Source organism: Protomyctophum bolini (assembly GCF_963924005.1).
Source record: "Protomyctophum bolini genome assembly, chromosome: 1".
In the NCBI taxonomy this organism is placed as follows: domain Eukaryota; kingdom Metazoa; phylum Chordata; class Actinopteri; order Myctophiformes; family Myctophidae; genus Protomyctophum; species Protomyctophum bolini.
Window position 1 is genome coordinate 17198066 of NC_137862.1, and position 12515 is coordinate 17210580.

Below are 12515 nucleotides of genomic sequence, written 5' to 3' on the forward strand. Positions count from 1 at the left end.
TCCGTTGCCATCTGACACCCCAGTGTGGCTCCGTCATTGGAAAGTGCTAATTCTGCTGAACTGTGAGGGGATTTCAGAGCGCCTCCGAAGGCGGTGCCACTGCCGGATTAATTAAATGCGCTGTTACTGGCGTCGTACAGATTTATCTCTTTGCCGGGATCTCGCTAGTGTTGTCTTTCTGTTGTTGTTGTTTATTTTGCAGGCAGACTGGGGCGAACTGAGCATGTGAACTCCACAGGAGGTGTCCACCCCCCCCACGCGCTCGCACGCACACACACACACACACACACACACACACACACAATCGCCTCAACCCTGTCCTGACTGTGATAGTCCCTTTCTGTCCGTGCTAACCTGGGATTTCCTCTCTGTCTCTCTCTCTCTCTCTTCAGATGAACCGGCCCATCCAGGTGAAGCCAGCCGACAGCGAAGGACGAGGAGGTAATTAACCTTCTCCTGGTCCCCCTCACACACAAACACGCACGCACTCACCCACACACACACACACACACACACACACACACACACATTCATGCGTTCACCCATTCCCTTAGCATACTTAGCATTTCAAACGTACAGTATTGCGCGCGCGTGTGTGTGTGTGTGTGTGTGTGTGTGTGTGTGTGTGTGTGTGTGTGTGTGTGTGTGTGTGTGTGTGTGTGTGTGTGTGTGTGTGTGTGTGTGTGTGTGTGTGTGTGTGTGTGTGTGTGTGTGTGTGTGTGTGAGTAAAATCACAGAGAGACAGTAGAGTAGGTTTAATATAGGTCACTTATTTCTATTGACTCTCCATCTGTGACAGCACAAGGCCGGTCACTGAGACTGGTTCAAAGATATATCAGACAGACAGACAGACAGACAGACAGACAGACAGACAGACAGATAGATAGAGAGAAATGCCAGGAATACAGCAACAGATGGAGCCAAAGAGGACGAATGGAACAAGAGTAGGAGGAGAGAGAGAGAGAGAGAGAGAGAGAGAGAGGGGAGAGGAACAGTACATTAGACAGACATACGAAAAAACACACATGAACTAAATGATTACACACACACTCGCGCACAGTCGCGCACACACACATGCATGTACACGCACGCACACACGCAGCCACGCATGCACGCATAGTCACACACACACACACACACACACACACACACACACACACACACACATACACACACACACGCACACAAAATACATGAAATACTTAATAGTTTCAGGCAGCTTTTGAAATGGGGTTCATGGACCAATAGTGTTTTTGTTCAAGGAATTTAAGCAAATCACATGCAAATTGAAACCACTAGGCCTATTTGTTTAATCTGTAAATGACTACCGGTACTCAGCAAATTAGGAGCAAATAAACTGCAGCAGCAAAACAATTCTACTAGCTAAATAAAATGTATAGTACTGTAGGCCTACATGAATGTTTTAAATATCATAGATGAAAAGTCCCTACAAGTTCCTATATATACAGGCCTATACCACACATTCAAAAACGTATTCGAACCATTTAGACCTGAGGTATAGATATTTTACTTTGTTTTACAATTAATGTTGCTGTACAAGTCAGAAACCTGTAAGGTCGAGAAAGGGCGCCCGTTTTTTTCGTCACGAGATGGACTGAGCGGGTGGGAGGCTTTGATGTATTTAAAATGTAGGCATTTAATCCATAGTGATTTACAGTAAGGTAATACATCAAATACATAGAAATAGTCCGGACCGAATTAGCCACATATTAGACTTAGTGGTTTAGCTTTGACTGCACCCACCACCCGTTGGTTTTGATATTTGACATGTTCTCATATTTTCACATAATGACAATAGACATCTAAAAGCATCACAATGTGGAGTATTGCAGTGAGCTTGTAGATTGGCTATTTTAGCTATTTGTTGTACCGCAATGTATATACAGGGTTATATACGGTTTAATCATTTACTGTAAACCCTACTATACCTTGTTGACCTGGATCCCCTCTATTTCACCTCTACACAAACAGCGAAAGTACCCCCCGATCTTAAGCTGGGTGGTGATCCACCTGAACTGAAGCCGCACCACAGCTGTGTAGTTGTATGATAAAGGGGGAGGGGTTAGGGGAGGGGCTGATAATGTGATGTCACTATATTACTGTTTTTTTCATTGGCACGTTTGACTGTCAAGGGTTCAGCCTCCAGGAAGATACCCTAAATAGAATGGGAATATATCATTGCACATACAAATGACTAGGGTGTCTAATGATGTACTGTCACCTCATAGACACATGAAAAATACAAAAATTGTGGCACTCCATCTTTAACGATTCCCTATTAACAGTTTGATTCCGTAGTGGTTCGGGGTTCCAAATGGACCCTAACATGTCTGTATAACTCATAACTAATAAAGTGTGTGCAAATGGAACCAAATGTATACCACAAATGAAGGGTCCATTTGTACAGTATGATAAACCAGTGAAACGGTTTATCACCGACCAGAATAGGGATAATAACATGTGGTTAAAGTGGCTAACAACATAGTTGACCCAAGCATCACCCGTATACTGTGCTTGCTGCACTTGTTGAGCACCCCCCCCAGGCTGTATAGTCTGAATGACAGCGTGATTGACTAGATCATTCCAAAGCCATTTGTGACTAACATCATTGGGGCTAATGCAGATTAAGCCAGTTAGAGATTTACATGGGCAGAATAAGATCTAATTGGACTCAGTCTGTGTCTACATGGTGGCTGTATTTCAGCAGGGGTGATTTACATCGGCCGCGGTCTCAGTTAAGGCCCGGGCTGCTTAGGCTGATTTACGCTGGTCAAAGTGTGAATGAGACAGCAATTCTCACTGCTCTCGCAGACACACACATTCTCTCTCTCTCACACACATGCACATATGCATGAGCGTGCACACAGACCTACACATACACTATACACGCAAATTTAGATTTTATTTTCTGCCATGGTGTCACTTTAATTAACGGCCATTGGAAAACGGGCAACGTCTGACCGACAAGGCCTGGGCGTGAGCCAGTCTGCATTTTCTCGCAGAGATAAATTGGATCCCGGGGCTTAAGAGTCCAGGATGGATGGGCCCCGATATCAATTACTACTCTTTCTTTCTTTTAGAGGTGGGGAAGCTGTGAAAGGGACAGGAACAGACGGTGTGAATGAAATACAGAGGACTGTTTTTCTTTTTTTTTTTTTTTTTTTTTCGTCTACTGCTTGGGCCCCCGCGGAATCTGCCAGAGTTACTTCCTATAGGGGAGGACACGGCAGGACGCTGCGCCACAATGAAATAAGACCAGACTGGACAAGCCCCAACAGAGATATTGAGCGTTAATGGCAACAGGAAGTCAGCAGACAGGGCAGGGAAGTAAACCACAGCCATGGCTTGACAATGAAATGAGATTTACTATGACGGGCTTGTGTTAAAGGGAAACAGACAGCCCTGGCTAGGTCTGACTGGAGTAGGAGGAGGAGGAGGCAGTGCGTGGGGAGGGATCCATCTCCAGAGGGAGTGGAGGAGAGGGCCAGGGGCCAAGCAGGTACGTGGTTCCCAGCGGGGCCCTGCCTGCCTGCCTGTAGCTGGAACTCCACAACGGCTGCTGCAATGCGGCACCGGCGGGGGGACATTTGGCACCTCCGGAATGGAGTCACATTATCACGTCCGAGACATCGGCAATTATCTGTCAGGGGAAGTTGCGACAGGGGTCTCGATTAGGTGCCTCCGCAGGCATTAGAAGCCATTAGCCGGGTATAGAGGCCCCGGGTTAAGCATCCCCCCCCCCTCCCACACACCTCTCCATACCCCCCCTACCCCCCCCCCCCCCAAGAGATGTCTCCCCTCTCTCTCTCCAGGGGGACAGGGGTGTCAGGAGCAGTTAGTAGCAAAACCCGAAGCTCAGGAAATTACCATGCTGGTGGTAGTGGTATGGGGGGGGGGGGGGGAGAGACGGCCGGGGACATAATCCTATAGCCGCTATAGCGCTATATTGGATCACAGAGATAATTCTCTGGCTGTCTATTAGAATGACTCATGTCTTACTTTATATACCCCCCCCAACCTGCCCCTCCTCCCCACTAGCCTTCTCGGATTATCACAGAGAATGGACGATGAGAGAGAGAGAGGGAGAGAGAGAGAGAGAGAGAGAGCGCTTCTTGGCCTTTAAATCTATTTCTGTACTGTGAGTCAGCCAGCCACCCCCGACCTCCTTCTCCTCCTCCTCCTCCTCCTCCTCCTCTTCGCCCTCAAATTTCACATTTATCAGATGCTCAACACCACCACCCAACTCACTACGACCCCCCCCCCCCCCCTCCCACACACACACACACACACACACACCCAATCCCATGCAGCGACGAGCCATGATTCCCAATTGGGAGAAATGGAGAGACAATAGGAGCGCGCGGCCCACTGCTCCGCTTCGCTCACTTCACTTGATGTGGACCTCGCTTGAATGGAGAGTGCCTCATATCTACACTCCAAACCCAAGCAATTTGCCTCAATCCAAACGGGGCAGTGTGTGTGTGTGGGGGGGGGGGGGGGTCCCTCTCTCTCTCTCTCTGGCTCTCTCAGTTTCTCTCTGTCTGTCTCTCTTGTAGCTCTCTCTCCCTCACCCAGTTCTCATCCTTTGCAAGAAGAGGGTGAGATGAAGCGAATGATAGAGAGAGAAAGGGAGAGATGGTGGAGAGAGCGGACGCAGAGTGAGTGAGGCCAAGAGAGGGAAGCTGATGGAGAGAGAGAGGGGGGGGGCAGGATGAGAAAGTTAACGGAGGGTGATGGAAGCAGCTGAGCGAATCTCTGCAGTAAATCATCTCTGGAGCCGCCCCCGTCCCTCCACTATCTCCTCCTCTCCCTCCTTCGCCACCGCCGCGCCCCTCTGACCTTGTCCGCCGCGCTGTCTGCGAAGAAAAAAAGATGGGTCCCAGATTATCTATGATTGGAGATGGCCATTATCTAAACACGATCTCGGAGCGAAGCCGCTCGCCTCCTTCCAGCCTCCGCTCGCCGCGACACTGGAGAGGCCCGCGCTGATGAGGAGGGAGATGGCGGGTCAGCCGGTGACACCCCACCCCTCTTGCTTTTATTAACTCTGATAAGATGGTCTCAGCGCTCTCCCCAAACCCCCATCACCTCCATCAGCATCGACTTTTTCTACAAAGTGCCACTCTCTCCTGCAGGTTTATCTGCACCCGTCTCTTTTCCCACTAACTTGTTTATTTGTTTGCACTACCTCAACTTTAGTCTGTGTCTGCTGGAGGGGTTTGCACAGCACCAGTATTGTTACGCTTCCGCTGTTTGTTACTCTACCCCCCCCCCCCACACACACACACCACACACACACACACACACACACACACACACACACACACACAGACACATACCGTCTCTCTAGTCTTTGCTGTTGGCCTCTCCTGTCTGTCTGGCTTAAAGAGGAGACGTTGTTGCTCGTGTTCGTCCTTGCCTCGGCGCTGCCTCTCAGACACCTGACCCCTGCAAGGAGGGGGTACGAGATTGACAGGACCTCAAGCTGTTGCACACTGCACTGTCAGGTCCCGCCCCAGCAGGTTAGGGGGCTGAGGGAGGGAGGGAGGTGGTGCTGGCTGGTGCAGTCTGGCTGTCTGGAGGCACCTCGGTGCCCCGGTAGAGTGCCGCGTGCGCTCCACTTTACATGCAAATGAAGCCAGAAGATCCCTCTCTGCCTTCCGGACATGATCATGAAAAAAAAGTCTTGACTTCTTCCACAAGTTTTTATTTTTATTTTTTTGCATGATCATGACTCGAGGCAGAGTGGAGAGAGAGAGAGAGGCACAGACAGACACAAACCCAGACAAGGAAAGGAACGCAGGCATTTGCCTCCACTGATCTCTGTAATGATAACTTTTAAACACATAAGGTTGAAACACATGAGCTTCCCTGTTCTGGGACGAACATAACGCCTCCCATTTTGACACGTTGTTATAGAGCCCTTAGTAGTGTATAGGGTTACTTTAAATGGTATGCTGGACATTAAATTAAAAATGAGGAGAGGGTGGCTAAAAATAGATGTACTTTATTTATAATAGTTAAAAGAGGCCGACATTTTTCGACTCTAAATGAGTCTGCCTCCTCTTTAGTAGAATTACGGGAATTGACCTTTTATAAAGGTTTTGATCGATCAAGTCATAATGCTACTCACGTTAGCATCGAGTGTGACACTGGACCGCACCATCTTGAATTGTGAGCGCATCTACGTGCGTTCAATGTGACACTTTTATCTCCAATTTGGCGCCCCAGATGGCGCTTCTGGTCAAAACAAGGTTTATTCCGCGGCCGATAGCTGGCGCTGTGATTGTCGCGGTCAGGTCTTTTCTGCACCCAGCGAGAGATCAACAACTGGTCGAGACAACACACACACCATTATGTCAACACAACATCCGGTCGCAGTGTTTTGGATCTTCAAAATAAGGGTTGAATGGGGGAAAATCCTGCCAATATGAGGTGAATTCATTGATTAATCCCGGGGGGGAAATGTTAAAATGACCTTGTTTACTTTGCAGAATAAGGGAGAACATGTGACTTAAACTATCTTTGTAATGGAGGGGGGGTGGGAGGGGTTAGTAGTCGTTCAAATATTTGGAGAGACATGATAATAGGCCGTTTCACCAAAGTTCTTGTCTGTTTGTTTTCATTGTGTTGGTTTTTGGATTGTGCCAACCAGAAGTCTTGACAGCCCCCCCAACTCTCCCTCTCTCCCTCTCTCTCTCTCTTTTCTCCCTCTCCCATGGGTAAAATTAAAGTGACAGCTCCAGCGGCATGAGTAATGCATTTACAAACAGGAAGACGGTATCCTCTCATCATGCCCGATTCGCTGACAATTTGAATATTCCTTCCCCTCTGATTATTCCATTTACTGCCTCACTATTCTGCATAATCTGCATGCATGCATAAGGTTTATTATCATCATGGCGTGCATATGGAGCCAGTGTGTGTGGGCTGGACATAATACGATGGGCCTGAAGTTAGGGCATGCCAGCAGCCTGCAAGAAAGTGTTCTCTCTCTCTCCTCAGAGGAGCACTCCATGGGTGTCTCCAGTCATCTCCATTCTCCATACATCTGGCCAGCTTGTCTGTGCTTTCCACGGCAACGTCTTTCTTTAGCACGTCCACATAGGTAGGTAGGTGTGTGACGTCCTTTTGATTGTCATCTTAGATCCCACAGTACAAGCTTTTTGGCAGGGAGTTCTCGGTGACCCTCCCTTATTAATCATGATGATGCCAATGTCACCGCGGGTCAATTAATCTCTGTGATGATGCACGTGTCCTTTTCCACCACCAACAAATTGGGCTTCCGGTTCTCGTTCAGTTTGCCAACCCCACAGAGGAGGAATTGATGATGGCCAAAGTACATCTGGTGGTATAACTTGATGGAAAGTACTATTAGGCTGTTATGAATGTGGTTTAAATACGACATGGCCTGATTGCTTTTGGAGTTGATAATCTTCCCCAGAGAATAACAGATAAATATTGGTTCTGATGGGTTACTGCTCAACCCCCTTGGATCGTAGCCAATTTAAGATGGCTGGTCAATTAAAAAATTATACAAGTGTAGTTTTATTATTATTGAAAAATACCACGCCTAGACTAAGACTAAGCAAAGATCCGCCTGCAGTCGTGTTCGAACCTCGAGATGTAGGACCCAAGGTTCACAAGGTGATGTAGTAGCAGAGGCTGAAGGAGAATACGTGGAAAGGGCTCTGTAGAAAAACAGTATCTGGGCTCTAAGGCCAAATACCAGAGTTAGTACAGAGGGTGCTGAGCTCTCTCCAGGAGAAGAGGAATTGATCTCCTGACCAATTGGAATTTGACAAAAGGTCTTAAAGATCAAGTCTTGTTGAACAGTTGAGTAAGTCCTGTCTCGATGAATTGAATACACAGGACCTCAAAGGGAATAAGACCTGGGCTTATTGGGTTATCCTTTTAGCATTATTTTGTATAAATATGTACCAACGTGCCTTCGGGGTGGATTATAGGGAGGCAGCAGATCCATATAAGGCAAGACCATATTGGGCCTTAAAATCGAGTAAAACTATCTTAAAATAGATTCTGAAAACAACAGGGAGCCAGTGGAGAGTTGCCATGACAGTAGTGATTTGTGTTGGCCAGAAGCCTGGCAGCACCATTTTGCACCAGTTGCAGGCGAGAGATGGACTTGTTAAGCAGATTGCAGGCTATTGCAGTAATCTAGGCGGGAGGTTATGAAGGCATGTGTGACCTTCTCTAATATGCAAATGGCAGGACATACTTGCTTTTTGCAATGGTTCTGATGTAATAAAAGCATGACTGAAGTCACTGAACAACTTTTTTTAACTTTGACATTAAAAGTGAGATCTGAATCAATGACTGGTTTCACAGCACTGGATAAGCTGCCCAGGTCGTCTTTTAAAAGGCGTGTGAGGTTTTGGGGACGACTCAGTCTCAGTCTTATCTGTATTCAGCTGGAGGAAGTTTTGTGACATCCACAGCTATCTATCTATAAAAGCTTCCAGTGGTTGGGGATTTGAACGGGACATAGATTTGTGAGTCATCCATATATCAGTTGATATTATAGGCTATGAAGTCCTAATATCAGTTATTATCAATGCTGACATGTAGAAATATCTGTTACAATTAAAAGTCCTTTACTTATTTACGAAAAAGTAGAAAGTACTGGATGCCCCATTTCACAAGTTTTGAATAAAAATAGCAGATCTACAAGCTTGTAGATCGGCTATTTTCAAATGGCACGAAATATATATTGAAGTGGTTAATGTAATGTACCTGCATGTTTTACAATAGTAATAAAAACCTATTTTGAAGATTTGTATTATTACAAAGCATGCATTAACCACTTCAACTATAATACAATACAATATTTGGCTGCATGTGAGATGTAGTGGAGTAGAATTAAAAGTACTGAAAACTGGAAATACTCTAATACAGTGAAAAAAATGCCTCAAAATTGTACTCAAGTAGTACTAGTAAATGCACTTAGTTACTTCGCACCACTGTTCCCTGGATTCTATACTGCACAGTAACAGTTGCCATAAGACTATTTTGTGCTTTTCGAGCTTGTCTGGAGCAATGGGGGTTCCACACACAGTATCATGTACCTGCCATAGGCAACACCATAGGCATGCAGGGCTGAGCATACATACTGTATGGGTGTGAATGTACAGTATATACCTCATACTGTTCCAGACATACTAAACACTTCATCTTGTACTACAATGCCTCCTCGGGCCCTCCTTGGAGTTAAGAGCTCACTACCATGCTGCACTCTGTTCATAACCCAGTGTTGCCATGTCCGCTTATTATAAGCGACTTTTGGTTTTATAGTCGCTTGTAAATATTGGTAGTTGCGGGTTGCTGTCTAAAGTGTAGTTGCTCATTTTGCTTCCTTCCTGGTGTTGCCAAACCAAACATTGTCATGTCAAGGACCCCCAAATTAATATGTAGGATATTTGGCCGCAGACCACCCATCTGAAAATATTTGGTGCCAAGGACCAATTTGCATAGAGTATATACTGTATGTGTGCTCTTTTTTCCCCAATATGTTGCATTGTGACCCGTTGTGAATTTGTAGATCGGCTATTTTCAAATAGCCAAAGTATGCCTACCGGTATTTAGGTTTAAAGTGCTCATGTGGCCTAGTGCATGGCTTCATGAAGCTGGTTGCTTATTTCTCTCAGAAAACCTGCCAAAACACTGTTCACACCAGTGCGTACATGCAGTGAATGGCATGGCTGGCTAACCCTGTGGCGAGCTGAGAACAACAAACATAAAACAGATGTTTGAATTTGGTTCACTGACCACAAAGTTACTTGGTACACTATGAATGGAAACATGCATGGCAGCCTTGTCAGACTGGCAAATGAATCTCAGCCTCATCTCATCTAACAAATAATATAGCCTATTGGATGAGATTGCTTGTGCTGATATTGTGACTTAACCACATAAACCTATTGATTGATTGAATGACTTTAACATTAACATGCTTATTAACAGTACACGTATAGTACAATCAAATGTTATGCTAAAAGGATAACACAAAAAGCCCCACGGGGCTTGTTTCCATTGTGGTCCTTTAATTTACCTTGTTTATAACCTTGGTTGACCGGGAGTCCCCTCTTGAATGCCCCAGAATATGGATGTATGGATGCTATAGGGATGTGGTTACAAAATACAGATGAACAAGCGTTAAGCTCAATATTACCGCATGAGATGCAGACACGTCGAGACTTAATTATTTCATATCCACTCTGAAGGAAATGTAATTGTCCCAGAAAAGGACAACAGTGTTTACAACACGATCAGAGGAACAGCATACTCAAAATACACAAAGAAGTGAGAATGTTCCTCTCCCATGATGGTTTCCGCCATGATCATTAAAGGGATGATTTCAAACAACAGCAGTAATGACTTTCACCAAAGCTCAAACTCACTCCACCCAATCAGGACACGTTTAGAAAACAACAAAGAAATACAATTATATTTTTTATTTCATAGCAGCTGGTTTGTGCCACGCAATATTGTTCCAATTATTTATTTTATTTTATTTCAATAGGGAAATAAATGTAGAATACAATTGTGGGAATATTTCATGAAACATAAGACACAATAATGTTTTACTTGAGCAAGTTTACAGCATCTTTGATTTAGCCTGTGTCTTTGTTGCTGTTGTTGCCTCACTAATGAATCGAAAATAAAAGTATGAAATCTTGTTGAAATTACCCTGCCTATGATGTCTCTGGTAGGCAGGTTTCCAAACTGTCCACAGTCGCGCTGACTGAGACACAGGCCGAGTACACAGAAATGGTACCATCTTGTAATGAGCGAGGACAATTGAAGATCAGTTTGACAATGGCTGAAGTGGTCTTTTAACTCATGGCCGGAAAACAGAAAGAACATAATTCCACTAATAATTCCAAGCTGAAAATGTGCCTGCACTGGCATGACTATGTAACTTCCCTTTCTCACTATGAGCTGTATTCATTACACATTAGGAGCAACTGTTATTTCCTGACCTGTTGAACCCTGATCCAAACCATGACATCTTATCAAGTTCACCTATACAGTATTCGGCACCCCTCTCCGCCCAGTCATGGCAGAGAGAGAAATACCATATGCAATTGGTGCAGGCTTTTATCTCTAGTGCCTCACAGCACCATTATGAATACTTCCCGTTGTACCATATGTTTAACCCTGGTAGTCTCCACACCATGCCTTACCCACTGAACGACACGGGACAGGGATGTGCACGAGAGGGAAAAACAGATTAAGGAAGGTCCTTCAGTGTACAGCGCAATAGTAGAGAGCATTAAAGCAATAACACTTCCAAGGATAGAGCGCTGATTTCCCCTGGGATCACCCATGGTGAAAAAAATCCATGAACTCCTGGTACTGCAAAAACACATCAGGGAGGGGCGGAAAAAAATAAATAAAAGCGTCCCGCCAAATGGCATATGTCCGCCGAAACAGCATATGGTTTTCACGCCCCGAGACAGCTGAGACATAATGCATAATGCAAAAAGAAAAAAAGAGAGAAAAAAAATGTTAGGAAGATGCGGCTGATATTTTGTAGTCACGGAGCTATATACGGTACGTGTTTGTCACATGGTGCCTGTATGTAGCCACCGCCGTGTGTAGCGAGCAGCCTCCAGGCAGCAGGTGTGCCAGCGTCGGCTCCTCTAATGAGGCCATCAGCACCAGCACTCCTCTGTTGTGATGCCTGGAACATTACTCTGCATTTGAAATGCACCCAGCGGCCTAGCAGGAATCTTTTATCGTTGGATGCAGCTGTCCGTGCTTCCCGAGCACTTATACTACTACCGAGCCTTTCCACCCGTCACAGCCGGCATGGGGCATGTGAGCGATAAAATCATACAAAAAAATAAAAAATAAATAAAAAACATGTTTACCGCCGACAAAGGAGTGCGAGAATAATTTCTTTTCAAGAGAAGATCCACTTTATTGGCAAACAAAAGCCAGAACTTTTTGTGTGAAGTCGACTTCACAAGGAAGTCATTGTCTTGCCCTGAGGAGGAGACGAATGAGAGGAAACAGAGAAAGAGACGGAAAAGGATTGAACGGGCAAGGGAAAAGTGATCTACACACACACACACACACACACACTGCAAGCCTGCAACGGGAAGTAGCACTTTATTCCACGGAGGAGAGAGCGAGGCATCAATCTTGACAGCATATGGCGTGTGTGCGAAAGCCATTAATTTTAATATACCGCGCGCTGAAATGAAAAGGCTTCCTGAGACAAGCAATTGTCAGATGTCAGTTGTGTTTTGATAACTTTTTTGATCTCTTTTTTATTATTTGCATTGATAAAACGGGGCTGCACATGCCACCTCTGTTTGGACATGGTTGGAGGCTGACATGGAGGCCTTTTTCCACCAAATTAATCTGCGTACGATGAGGAGAGACAAAAGAGACGAGTGGATAACTGTGTGCATGGTACTCTGTGTGTGTGTGGAAGCCCCCCCCCCCCCCCTGCATGCATGAGCAAT

At 45.6% G+C, this 12515-nt stretch overlaps 1 protein-coding gene across 1 annotated transcript in view; it reads left to right on the top strand.

Annotated features, from left to right (window-relative positions):
• Positions 1–392: 392 nt before the first annotated feature.
• LOC308310692 (CUGBP Elav-like family member 4) overlaps positions 393–12515 on the top strand; it is a gene marked incomplete at its 5' end in the record, with an annotated part of 102223 nt that continues 90100 nt past the window's right edge. Inside the window, one exon of the mRNA XM_080757072.1 lies at positions 393–441. Within this exon, the coding sequence (XP_080613198.1) occupies positions 393–441 (49 nt within the window). The remainder of the gene's footprint in view (positions 442–12515) is intronic.